General features: G+C 45.4%; 2 protein-coding genes across 3 annotated transcripts in view; both read left to right on the top strand.

The window, feature by feature from the left end:
• Positions 1 to 1,227: 1,227 nt before the first annotated feature.
• Positions 1,228 to 5,850, top strand: SURF6 (surfeit 6). Of its 2 annotated transcripts, XM_090022629.1 has the most exons (5): positions 1,228 to 1,346; positions 1,573 to 1,846; positions 2,451 to 2,666; positions 4,370 to 4,455; positions 4,854 to 5,850. In XM_090022629.1, the coding sequence occupies exons 2-5, from the start codon at positions 1,753 to 1,755 to the stop codon at positions 5,523 to 5,525; spliced, it is 1,068 nt and encodes a 355-aa protein (XP_089878755.1). In that variant the 5' UTR covers positions 1,228 to 1,346; positions 1,573 to 1,752; the 3' UTR covers positions 5,526 to 5,850. The 2 variants fall into 2 exon arrangements, with proteins under 2 accessions (XP_089878755.1, XP_089878754.1); XM_090022628.1 differs by lacking the exon at positions 1,228 to 1,346 and having other exon boundaries at positions 1,353 to 1,846.
• A 1,307-nt stretch (positions 5,851 to 7,157) lies between these two features.
• The window catches only part of CCDC180 (coiled-coil domain containing 180), a 36,780-nt gene continuing 30,946 nt past the window's right edge, over positions 7,158 to 12,991 (top strand). The window contains exons 1-6 of the mRNA XM_090022420.1: positions 7,158 to 7,400; positions 10,236 to 10,364; positions 10,913 to 11,106; positions 12,012 to 12,094; positions 12,595 to 12,704; positions 12,808 to 12,936. Coding sequence (XP_089878546.1) covers positions 10,296 to 10,364; positions 10,913 to 11,106; positions 12,012 to 12,094; positions 12,595 to 12,704; positions 12,808 to 12,936 — 585 coding nt within the window. The 5' untranslated portion in view covers positions 7,158 to 7,400; positions 10,236 to 10,295. The remainder of the gene's footprint in view (positions 7,401 to 10,235; positions 10,365 to 10,912; positions 11,107 to 12,011; positions 12,095 to 12,594; positions 12,705 to 12,807; positions 12,937 to 12,991) is intronic.

Here is a 12,991-nt window from a genome sequence, read left to right on the forward strand (position 1 = left end):
AAAACATTTACAGGACACTTTAAGCCAGGTTAAGGTTATTTGCCCCACTGTCCTATCCAAAATCCTGTTTCTGTAAAATTCCCTGAACAGCTTCAGTTGGAGAAAGGACTTTTCTTCATTAACGAGTCTGGTTGCTGTGTGCTGTAAAATACTGGCTTTGTCCCAATGAAGAGCTGGGTGAATTTTGATGGCTGGCAAAATGGGTTTGGGATGTTTGGGGATCACACAGCACCATAGAAATACAGGGGATCGTTCTCATCTCCAGCAACACCCTGAGACCCAGTCTGCAGGTGTGGGGAATGATTTCCATACAGAGGGGTTTTAAATATTTCGTGGAACATTAACAACTAATAAAGCTGGGAGTACGATTGAGCAGAGGCAGAGGCCTAGGCTTTGTCCACATAGGGAAACGGCTGGCATGGCTACTGCAGAATCCCTTCTGGTGCGGATTCTCCTCTGGACTAGAGATGCCGTCTTCCAGAATCATTACACCACGGAGCGGAGGCAGCTTTCTGAAATCCAAGCAACCTGCACCCCAGGATGGAGCCCGCCCACCAGGTAATCTAGAATAGCTGATGCGGAAAAGCGTAAGAATTGCAGGTATCCAGGTTGTAGCTGTATTGGTCTAGATGCAAAAGGAACCAAAGCTCATGGCAGAGGTGATATCTTTTCTTAGACCAACTAGATATTTGCACACACACAAAAAAAGTGTTTATTTGCTAGGGGAACCAGAACTTATGGTAGAGGCAATATCTTTTATTAGACCAACTAGATTTTTGCAAAAAAAAAAATCTTTAAATTGCAAGCTTTCGGGCACGAGCACCCTTCTCCAGGCATTGAAGAAAAGATTGTAAAAGTTCTCCTGGGTAGAAATGAAAATTCATATTTCATAGGAGAGCTGAAGGTGTCGTAAAATCCCCTGTTCGGAAAAGTTTATTTTATATGCAGATTAGGCTCAGAGAAAAGTCGGGAGCTTGTCTACCTCGAAGTTGTGTGGCGGTAAGCAGGATGTAGTCCTATTCCCTTGATTTTAGTTTAGGCATATTTATTTGCAAACTTTTTTTTTTTTTTTTTTTTTGCAAACGTCTATTGGCAAAAACACAAGGTATCTCCTCTGCCACGAGTTTTGATTCCTAACAACCGCAGGGCAACCTGCAGAGGAAACCACAGGGGCGGGACTTCAGCTAGCAAAAGCCATCAGCAGTGCACGCCCCCCGCCCCCCTCCGCCGGCCCACAATCCCTAGCATTTCCCCACCGCTGCGGGCTCCGCCAATGCAGAGCGGGGGGGAGGTTAGCCCCGCCCGCCCGGCCGGCCACGCGGGTTCCTGCTCGGCGCGGGGAGCGGGTAGGGCTGCGCGTCGGGGCCGGGAGATCCCTTCCCCGGGGCCCCAGCAGGCTGGGTCCGGCCTGGTAGCTCCTAGCAGCCCCCTGCTCTTGCCCCCCTCGCCCTCCCCTCAGTCCTGTGCCCTGCCCCCTGGAGAGGTGCAAGCACTGAGCACGGCCGGCTGCTGAGCTGCCTTCCTGCTTTGCAGTGATCCAGATCCCTCTCCTCGATGGTTTTCTGTCTCCAGGTGAGAAGGATGCTGTAGCCGTGGACTTCGTCAGACTCCCGTGCAGGCGCCCTTGCTGCCGTCGGAGCGTGGGCCGCGCAGGGCGGCTGCTGCGCCGTCTCTTACCCCTGAGCCCCTCCGAAGTCGGGCAGCGGCCGAGTGTATCTTTCCACACTTCGCTCCTGGAGACCTGCACTAGACATGGCTAGCCTGGCCGCCAAGGACTCGTACTTGCAGAGCTTAGCGAAGAAGATCTGTGTCCAGGAGGTCCCGGAGTCTCGGAAAAGAAAATTTGGTATTATGTCTGTGCTCCAGCTTGTCTCCAGAAATCTTGGCCGAACTCCTTAGTACCGTGGTTCCCAAATTGTGGGGTATGGACGACGGGTGGCCTGCAGCTGGTCCACAGATCTGACTGGGCCCGGTGCATCTTTTTAATGCTCTCAGTTACAATTTTGCTGCTGAGTAGATGATAAGAGTTAGACGTGCTGAGAGCTGATATTGGTCCATTGGCTCAAGAGATTTGGAAGCCAAATTCCTCAGCAGTGATGTATCATGGCTCTTCTGGTGGGTGCTGTTTGGGGAGGCAAAACCAAATGGTAGTATAATGTAGGCCTTATGCAGACATTTCAGGGGTGAACAGTGTGATTGTTCCCACTGATCACTCTAGGACTACTCACATGATACAACTATACACATGCTTACAGACTTGCTGGAGTAGGAACATAGGAGAATGTAGTTGTGGCCCAATTCATGTCCTAACTCGCTTACTTATATTGAAGTGACAAGACTTAAATTGCATGATATGGGCCAGGCCCACTGTTTAATACCAGCATTGAAATTCATTGTATTTTATCACTAGGATCTTGAATCACTGGGTAAACTTTTCCTTTCCCTTTCAGTTTCCAAATCAGCTGGGTCTGAAAATGCTGGTAGCCAGCCAAAGAAAAAAAAGAGAAAGAAACCCAGGAAGCAAGCTGAGAAGACAAATGCCCTTCCAGGGGAGCGAGTGGCTCCTGATAACAGCAAACCTGCTCCAGCCAAACCAACAGCTCCAAAAGCTAGCAAATCCATCCCAGCTAAGCCAGCAGCAAGCAAACCTGAGCATGTCGGCACAGGTAAGAGGGCTGGAGGGTCTGTGGGTATATCAAAGCCGTTTGAACTAAGCCTTCACTTTGTTTCCCATCCCAATAAACTGTGGCGTCAGGAGCATTTGGTAGCTTACACGTACTGAGCTGGTCCAGAGGCAGGATCAGACTGCAAATGGGGGAGACTCAGACAAGCTGTAATGTTACACCCATGGATATTTGAGATGTGCATATAAAAACTATTAAAAGGGATCTCTCCAATTTAAATCTGGCCCCAGACCCAATGCTGCAAAAGCTTCTTATTAATTTTGAACTAGATTAGACATATTTCCCCCATCAAAAATCCATTGCAAATGGTTCTTGAATGTTTTGTTGCAGTGTTTGTCACTGAAACACTACATCACCTGAGAGGCTATTACTAGACAAAAGTGAAGCTGACTCTTCCTTTAAGAGAAAATTAAAAAAAAAAAAAAGTGGTATGAAATCCCTCTTAGCTACGAAAAACTACTTAAAGTGAGAATATGCTGAGTCTGACACATAAAACAGATTAGCAGTGTGACCACTAGGTGGTTCTCGGGAAACATAATACTTAACAAGCACCTCTCAAATTTTCTTTGACAGAGAACTTGAAATGGTTGTATAGCCAGTATGGCTACTAGTCCAAGCCCTGTCCTCAGCACCTAGAGTGCCTGGTCTCATTGAAAGAGTGATTATTCCCCCCGGACCAGACATTCAGTAGAGAAGACCAGATGAAAAATACAAACCTGGCATGGCAATCGCATGAAAGCAAGTTTATTTTCTTCATTTCTTCTGCCTGCTCATTTGACTATACATTTCCTGACACCCTGTTTCCAGTAGCTACCCACAGCCCTTGTTCATATAATATCCCCAGATTGATTTGCAACCTAGTTTACCTCCAGAGTCTCCTCCTGTTTTTATAGACAAGGTTCTTTGGGTAAATCCGCTGTCTTTTTATTAGACCAGTTCAGATACTTGGGGAAAAAAATACCTAGCAAGCTTTCAGACACAAACACCCTTTGTCAGCCTGAGGAAGCATTTGCAAGTGGTCTATGGTCTTCCTAGATGGAGTGATAAAGCAGCAGAAACCAGTACATATGCAAGAAAGCCAGTCACTTTGTGGGATTCAGATCTGATCATGGTTAAATTTACACCATAAAACCAGGAAAAGATGCAAAGTAACTATACCATACAAAGAGAAAGGGTTGGTACTTCTTAAGTCAAGACAAAAGCCCTTAGAAGGAGTGAAAACCACGCTGGATTTGTCAGCGACCCTATAATGCTTTCAGAGACCAGGATGATGGGTGCTGATATATGTTAGACATCTTGGCATACACTTCTCCAGTGCAAAAAAGACATTGCTCCTCGAGCTACAGTTTGAGCTGCTTCCCTAGGGCATTGAGGAGTCTGGTTGAGCAACTGCATTTCACAGGAATAAGGAAAATCTTTTCCTCTTTCAGTCTTCAGTGAAAAGGTTTCTGTTTGGATATAAAGTAGCTTTTTCAGCCTGAACAGTGCAGCACAGCACTAAATGTCAGAGCCAGGAAGAGGCTCCTTAGGTGGTACCAAAAAATGTCAATAACTTTGAAGGATACAGGCAGAAGGAAAGGAGAGATTTACTTGGCTTTGGAAGGGAATCCATTGAAAATTGTCAGAGATCTCTCTCATGTGCCGAGTGCTGTCTCCCAAGTGAGTTGCTTATGTCTCTTTTCCAGGTGGTAAAATTGAATCCAGTTCATTTTCTGCTATGAATATCTTGCGTCAGAGGTTACATGAGAAGATGCAGAAAGCCTCTGGTCAGGTATGAGCATGAGCAACTTGCTGTTCTGTTTCTTTTGGAGGGATGGGGTTTCCTTCTCTTTTTTTTTTTTTTTTCTCCTACAAGTAGACAATGAAGTTGGGCTTGTCATTAGGAGACTCTCGGACTCAGTGACTATCGAGAACCCAAGGAATGTGGACTTCGCCTAGTCTGAGGCTAAGAGAAGCTTTTTCACAGATGTGTGAAGGACACGGGTTGAGAGAGAGACCACAATTTGGGGAAGTCAGAACCTCTGAAAACCTGGGCTGTAATTGAACCTTGGATGTTTAATTCCTTTTGAGAAATGTTATAGCATGGGAATTGTGGGCATCTTAGATTCACTACCTAAGTACTGCACGGCTCCTTTTGATGCATCTATTCTCTTTTGCCTTTCTTTTCAGGACAAAGAGCTATCTCCAGCTGTGCTGGAAAAGAGGCGCCGAAGGAAATACGAGAGGGAGAGAAAGAAACGCCGGAAAAGGGAGCTGAAAATGAAGGAGAAAATGGAGAAGGGAGCCCAGGAGGTAGCTGCAACTGTGGTGCCACAAAGCAAGGAGGAGGAGAAGAGCAAGGCTGAGATGGTCTTTAACAGAGTTGAAGTCCATGATGAGAATGAGCTGAACAAGGCACAGAAGAAAAAAGAAAAGAGGAAAAAAGTGAAAGGCAACATCACTCCACTGACTGGCAAGAACTACAAGCAGCTGCTAAACAGGCTGGAGGCTAGGAAGAGCAAGCTGGAGGAGCTAAAGGAGAAAGACCAAAAGAAAGCCCAGGAGCTGGAGAAGAAAATAAAGTGGACCAATGTCCTCTATAAGGCAGAAGGTGTCAAGATTCGTGATGACGAGGACCGTCTGAAAGCAGCCCTGAAACGCAAGGAGAAGCAGAAAGCCCAGCGCCAGAAGCAGTGGGAGAAGCGGACTGAGCATGTGGTGGAGAAGATGCAGCAGCGGCAGGACAAGCGGCGCAAGAACATCCAGAAAAAGAAGACGGCTAAAATAGAGAAAAAGAAGAACAAGGCCCGGAAGAAGGGTCGTATCCTGCCAGAGGATCTAGAGAAAGCTGGTGTTAAATGAGACTGTGTCTTCAGCACAGGAATGGACTTTCAGACTGTGTTCATAGGGCTGCTTCTGGGATCTGTTAATAAACTCTTTTATCAAATTGCTCCGATAAATCCATCTGGTGCTATTTATATTACAGCTACCCACACCCATGATTATGTTGTTTCTGTATATGCCTGTGAAAATCAGGCTGCTTTTGTCACTGCTTAAATGTAGGCACCCAGTTTTGCTATCCATGAGCCCTACGTTTTTCACCTTCATAGTGTTCAGCCATTGCTTCCTGCTGAGTTTGTAACTGTTCATCTCTCTTTTGAAGTAAAACAGCAGCGTCCCATCTTCACTGCATTTCTAAGTCTATAATACAAGTGCATCTGAAACCCCATCGAATTTGCTAGGTGGCTGTAGTGCTTGGCTCCTTCCCCCTACAGAGATTTAGTTAGCTGACCACTCTCATGGTCAGGTAGCTTCTCAGGTGCTGGGAGCAATTTTCCAGGCAGATGCTTGTTTTTTAAGTAGGGGAGACCCCTAATGGTTAGCAGCCAGACCCTCTTAGTTCAGACAGGCTTCAAAATGAGATCTTTGTCTTTCCTAGGTCATCATAACAGTGCCGGCATCAGAGAGCAGCTGCCAGAGTGTGTGCACACCTGTGTAGTTTCCAGCCCATCCATTTCAGCTTCGTCAACAGAGTGCAAAGAGCACCCCTGGAAAGGACCATGGCAGCCACAGAAGGCCTGGGCATGTGTGCACGCATTTTTACACTAGCAGGGCAGAAGCCTTCTTCCATATGGAGAGCTGGGTTTCTGCTGCTGCAGCAGAGCTCTGGGTGGACAGGTTCAGCTCTGCTAGCAGCACTTGCAAAGTACAGACCACCACGCCAACAAAGCAGCCCCTAACAGCGATAAAAACATGCGGGGTGGACGGTCAGTCCCAGCCCATCTTGGTGGCTGCCAGTGATAAGCCACTGATGGCCCCAAAAGTGAGTAGATCTCACGAGTTTTCAGGCTGCTGCTGAAAGCAAAACGTTCGTATGCTGGCGGTACGCTCTGGGTAAGCTGGATGCTTTCGCACAGTTGCTCTGTAGCTGAAATCCCCTTCTGCGAGGAGAGTAACACCAACTCTCTGCCCAAGAAAAGGCATTTGCTGGCTGCTTCTCTTTACTACCTACCACCTTCCAGCGTAGCCTGATGTGCTGCAATAACAATCTTTTCTACCATTGTGTTGGGGGCTGGTCTTCTAACGATTCTTTTCAGTCCTATCGCACATAAAAATTTGACTCATTAATCCTAAGGAAGCTAGAAGTACTTTTCTTCCAAGCGGGGAGGGGGACAGAGAGAGCACCTCAACGGTCCAAATGTCAGCAGGTTTCCGCGCAAAGGAACCGAATTGGCCTGAACAAAGCCCGCCGGGGATTTGCTCCTCCCGACACAGTTTGTAGGCCTAACTTTTCTGTGTTTATCAATACAAATCTGACGAGCATTTAAGCAATGTAAAAAGACTTAAACGAGTCCAGTTTTTCTCTAGGAGCATTTAGTTGCTTTAAAAAAAAAAGGTTAGAGCGGTGCGATCGTTGGGGCAGCCTCACGGCTGCCGAGCTTCTTCACGGAGGATGGCACCGGGCTGTTGTTCAGCTTTGGGGCAATCTCTTCGGCGGCTGAGCCTGGGTGGGGGGCTGGAAATGTTCGTTCCCCGGGACGCACGGCCCTGGGACCCCAGCGCGGAGCGGCGGTGCCTGGGGAGCCCGGGCCTGGCTGGGCTTCCTGTCTCCATGGCAACAGCCAACACTCGGCAGCCCCCCCGCCAGCCTCTGCAGGTCTCGCGAGAGGATCCCCCGTTACTATGGCGACCGGGAGACTCCGGGCCTAGACCAGAGGCCGCGCCGACGCCGCGCAGGTATCGGGGGGCAACGAAGAGCCGGGGGGGCGCTGGGCTTAGTCGTGCTGCTCCCAGCGCGGGGGGCGGCCCCGGGATCCGCCCTGGGTGGGTGTGGGGGGTATATGTGTGTCTACAGGGGTGTGGATAGACGTGTGTGTGTAAGTGCACGTGTGTGTATGGGGTAGGGTGTTTGTATGCGTCCCCACAGGAGTGGGTATGTGTGTCTACAGGAGTATGTATATGTGTGTGCATGGGTGTGTGTGCACGCACAGGAGTGTGTATATGTGTGTGCATGTTTGCATATGTGTGTACGGGTGTGTATGTGTGTGCACAGGAGTGTGTATAGATGTGTGCATGTGCTCACATGTTTGTATTATGTGTGTGCGCACAGGAGTGTGGATATGTGTGTGGGTGTGCACAGGTGTGTATATGTATATGCATGTGCACACGATTATGAGGGTGTGTATATGTGTGTTCACAGGAGTGTGTATATGTGTGTGTAGGTGCACATGTCTGTATGGGGTGTACATGTGTGTATACAGGTGTGTGTGTATATGCATGTGCACAGGAGTGTGTACATGTGTGTGGGGCAGGGGGTGTATGTGATAGTCGTGTTGGTCTGAGATGGAAAGAAATGCACAAGTCTAGAGCGCTTGGTCCCGAAATGATCCGTTATTAGACCAACTGAGAAATCGCAACAAAAAAATCTTTTTCCGCAAGCTTTCAGGCTCATGCACCGTCATTAGGCTCAGTGAAAGTTCAAGATGGTAAAAACTCCCCATACATAGGAAATAAACTTCATTTTTGCACAAAGGAAGCATGTGTGTGTATGCATGTGCACGGTTGTCTAGTACAGGAAGGATGTGGACAAATAGGAGAGAGTCCAGCGGAGGTCAACAAAAGTATTTGGGGGACATGAGTGGTGAGGAGAGGCTGAGGAAACTGGGCTTGTTTAGGCTGCAGAAGAGAAGACCGAGGGGGATTGAATAGCAGCCCTCACTTCCCTGCAGGGGGGGTGGGTCTCGAAGGGGATGGAGCTGGGCTATCCTCAGTGGGGGCAGATGACTGAACAAGGAGCAATGGGTTCCAGTTGCAGCAAGGAAAGTTGAGGTTGAATATTAGGGAAAACTTTCTCACTAGGAGGGTGCTGAAGCACCGGAACAGGCTTCCCCAGAGGTGTTGGCACCTCCGTGCCTGGAGACTTTTAAGAACCAGGTGGACAAAGCCCTGGCTGGGATGATCTAGTTGGACATGGTCCTGCTTTGAACAGGGGGTTGGACTAGATGTGACATCCTAAGGTCCCTTCCAACCATAATTTTATATTTTATATTCATCACAGCCATTGCAGCTCAGCTTTGCCCATTCCAGCAGGCCCCGAAAGTGTGCCTGGCTGGAGCATTTGTTCATTAAGCACTGAGAAGTGGGTACCCACAGTAGATGCGGGATTGTTGGTGCACACTAGCAAACTCCCCCTCCCCCTGCCTTCGAGTACAGTGGTTCTCAGCCTTTTGGGACCTGAGGCATCCCTCTTTAGACTCAAGCCTCCTTCCTCCCCCCAAATACTAGCTATTAACTTTTCACTTGTTTTTCAGCAATGGAAAAATAGTAATTTTTCTGATGTAAAGAACTCAAGAAGACCACAGCAGGGCAGACTGGTTTTAGCACCGTGGACTCCTGTTTGAAATTTCTGTATTTATCTTGTGAATCATATTTACACACTTAAGGGCGTGTCTACATGTGCCTGTACAGCGACTTTGCTACTGTGCCATGCTTTAGTACTTCCTTCTGGAAGTTCCTTCTGGAAGTACTAAAGCGTGGCTCAGTAGCAGCCCGTACTGCACTGTATGCCGGGCACACAGTTATTTTTAGTCACTATTTCACCATAGCAGCACACTATAACGAGGGAGCGTGCTGCTATGGCAAAACAGCTGCCAGTCACGTGTAGAGGCACGTGGTCGCTACGTCGCCATAGTGTCATGTGTAGATGCACCCTGACAGTGCTAACTGTTGCAGGGCACCCTTGAAAGGATCTCAGGGCACTTCAGGGAGCCATGATGCCCTGGTTGAGAATCCGTTCTAGAGTCTGGAGCCAAAACACTGCAGAATCCCCCTTGCCAACTGCAATGATGGACTTCAGGACCATCAGCAGCACTGTCTCTGACCTTTTTTTTATTTTCTAGTATTGGTGCTCTTTCTTGTTTCTTGACCTTCACTTTAAGGCTCCAGTCTGACAAATTGGGCTGCCTTCTGCCTTAAGGCCAAGCCTTGCTACCTAAGTGGAAGTCCACTGATATCAGTGGGACTCCCCGTAGCTACAATAATGTAGAAGGCTTTTGTATGAAGTTGCTTACAAGAGAAGGACTACATATTTATTCTAAAAAAGCCCTTAGGAAGGAATAATATTTCTGTTTCAGTAGATGTCACCCACTTGGTTTCTTCTTTTATTTTTATTCTTTGACAGATTTCAGAATATTCCCTTTGTCTTACTTCTCTTTAATTGTTTTGCCTTGAATTTTTTAAACATTATTCTAAAACGTATACGCTTCTCTGTTCTCTTCTCAGACAAAACTGACTGGGAAAAGAAGCCCAGATCCATACCTAGGTCTAGTTTAGGGACCAGGGTAACGCGTTGTAGCATTGTGAAATAGCTAAAGTGTAGGCAAGTCTCCTCCTCTGCCCAGTCCAGTGAGAGTACAGGAGATGGAAAAACAAATCAATGCATTTTTCTTTCACTGGCTATAACAAACTTAAAACCTGTAACTATATAAAAAGTGCAAATTTTCCAGATAGATGAATGCTGTTAAAATTGGAAGTGCCCTTTGCTGTTTCTATTTCTTATGTTTCTCTTCCCAGTCCCAGCTGGTGCAAGGAAATTTCTGCAAAGAGGCCGAGAACTTATTTGTGCCTTCCAATATGGTGCTGGTGGGAGAAGTAGGTGTTGTTCCTAGTGGAAAAATCTACAGGCAGATCTTCGATGATGAGGTACAGTACTCTGGTTCTGGGCTGAATCGCCCATCTGCAAATGGACCAAGATAAGCGCTCTTTTAAAACTTGATTTGAAACCTAGGTGAATAGCCCTTTTTCCTAACGGGCTCGCCACCTGTTGGAGGCTTTTAAGGACTTCAGGACTTTGAAAAAATCACCTTAAATTCTCTTGAATGTTGATAACATTTCATATTTCTTTAGATGAATACACAATTTACATCACTATCTTGATATGCCTTACCTGTACTGTTTTGTCATTTATATCTTATCACTATTTCTTTCTTAAATTTGCTATGAAAATTCATCTACATTTATGTTTGTGAGTATTTAATTTTGGTGGCAATGTCTCTTCAAACCTTTCTTGGTTCCGAGAGTACTTCTGGGGATCAACAATGGGAGATGCAAATATTATGTATTATTTTATCTCCTGTTCTGCCGTCGTTGTGCCATGTTTTGTCAGTGTTTGTGCCTGCAAGCTCTTTGATCTTTTTTTGCTTTTGTTCAGATTAAAGAGGATTGTAATCGCTTGATTATTGTCTTTGAAGGTGCGCTTAGTACGCTCTTTGGAACAAGGGAGAAACAGGGCTGCACAGCATAAGTGTCCTGTGAGCAGTGCAAAAATCCCCCTGGTCAAGGATCTGGAAACTTGTGCTGGCAAAGGACTGTTATCTCCTCGCCAACAGAAATGGGTTGAAGGAATGCCCTATGATGACTTCACTGAAAACCCAGTGTTCTACAAGTATGGACTAGAAGTATAACACTATTATAATATATCTGTTTTATGACTAGGTGCAGCAAGATGCAAGCATGAAACTGAGAACAAGGAACACTTAAATTGTAATTTTGATCAAGGCACTAATTCTCTGAGGCACTGACGAGATTATTTTATTAAGCCTCTGTTTTCTCAGGTTAAATAGAAAAATGTTGACCTGCTGTGCATGAACTTTACAAATATTAATTGAATAAAGTTCAAGCAATACATTTTAGAAAGCAAAAACAAAATGTATTACATGCCTTCTTGTTTCAGACAGTCTAGAAATGTACACTAGTTTCTATTGGTCTTTAAACTGAAGTTAATGTTAGAAAAATGGCTATGTAAATAGGGCTGCTCCTTATTATGCAGATTATTTTCTTTTTGTCTTTAAGGTCAATGTATTTAATTCACTGCTATAAATAGGATTCTTATTCATTTAGCCCAGTGGAGGAAATACAGCCATGAAGGATTGACATGGAGTCTTCTGCTTCAGTCACCCTTAACAAAATAGCTATTACTTTTCAGTGGCAGAATCCCTATTAACAGTGAAAGTGATAGGCAGTACAAGATCATAGTTTGCTTACAGCTCCTAGGTGGAGTTTGCAGTTTACAAAATAATCTTTTGATTTCTAAAGTGAGCAATTTGTGGAAGAGAACCAATGGAGGGGGAATCATTATTCACATGGAGAGAGACTAAGAAGTCTGCTTAAAGTGTAACCATAGATTAAGCTTCTACAATAAGCAGAAATAAAAATAAAGCAAAAATCCAAGTAACACCTGAATTAACAGATCTAATGCATTTATATTTTCATGGTTCCTGCCTCCAGTGCATTGATAAAATGTGAACGATGTTCCTTCTGCTAAATACCTGTTCTCTGTTTCCATTTCAGAGAGGCTACAGTAGTTCAAAAAGTTCAGGAAAGTGAAGATGTGATTGCAGCCCAGGAAGTCAGAGGCCTCGCTGATTTAATTAGTAAATTGTATTCACTTAATTTCATATGTTCTAATCTGCACTTTTAGGATCTACCACATATTTAGCAACTCACATTGAAACAAGGGTTGGGAAGTATAAAATCTGTCTCGAAAAATACCTGACTTATTTATTACGATTTGGTAGGGATTTTCCAAATGGGGGTGAGGGAATATGCAAAGAAACCTTATTATATTTTGTAGCTATTTGATCACTTAGGTTAGAATTAATTTACCGTAGGTACAAACCCAGATGTCTGAAGTCAGTGATGTTCCACATCTTTATCCCAAGTTTGTATTTAGGTCAAATTTTGCATTTTCTAGTCCACAACAGAACCATAAATTATTACAATCTAATTTATACTTGCTTATATATCATAGTGCTTACTTCCTTACAGTGGGGTGGAACAGTGGGGGTGTAAAATTTGCCAGGCAGGGGCTAGCCTAAACATGATGCTGCAGTACCAACAGTCAACATCATCTTTATTTTTTTTTCCCTGGCAGTTCCTGAGAAAACAAGCAGCAATATCATTGAGCGCCTTTCAAAGGGCAGGCAAGGCCGTCACAATGAAGCTGTGGTTATGATGCAACAGGAGTTAGCCTGCATTGGGAGGGTAAGACTGTGCTTTCCACTCTTGGTCATTGGGGAAGATGTACAGGAGTCAGGACTTAGTACCCAGTATCTGACTTAGTATCCAGTATACTTGCCTGTTTCAGGAAATGGAACACTTCATTTTGGAGACTGAAACGTTACTTTTGACAAAACTCTCAGAATCTAATAGAAAAATTGAGCTGCTTTTAAAGAAGATTGAGTGTGACAGTGATCTGGAAGCCTTCTCAATTGAAGTAAGGCGATGCATTTGATGCAATCTCCGTTCCCAGCTCAATTCTTTTTGACTCT

The sequence above is a fragment of the Crocodylus siamensis genome, chromosome 11 (assembly GCF_052110815.1).
Source record: "Crocodylus siamensis isolate JL-2025a chromosome 11, ASM5211081v1, whole genome shotgun sequence".
In the NCBI taxonomy this organism is placed as follows: Eukaryota; Metazoa; Chordata; order Crocodylia; family Crocodylidae; genus Crocodylus; species Crocodylus siamensis.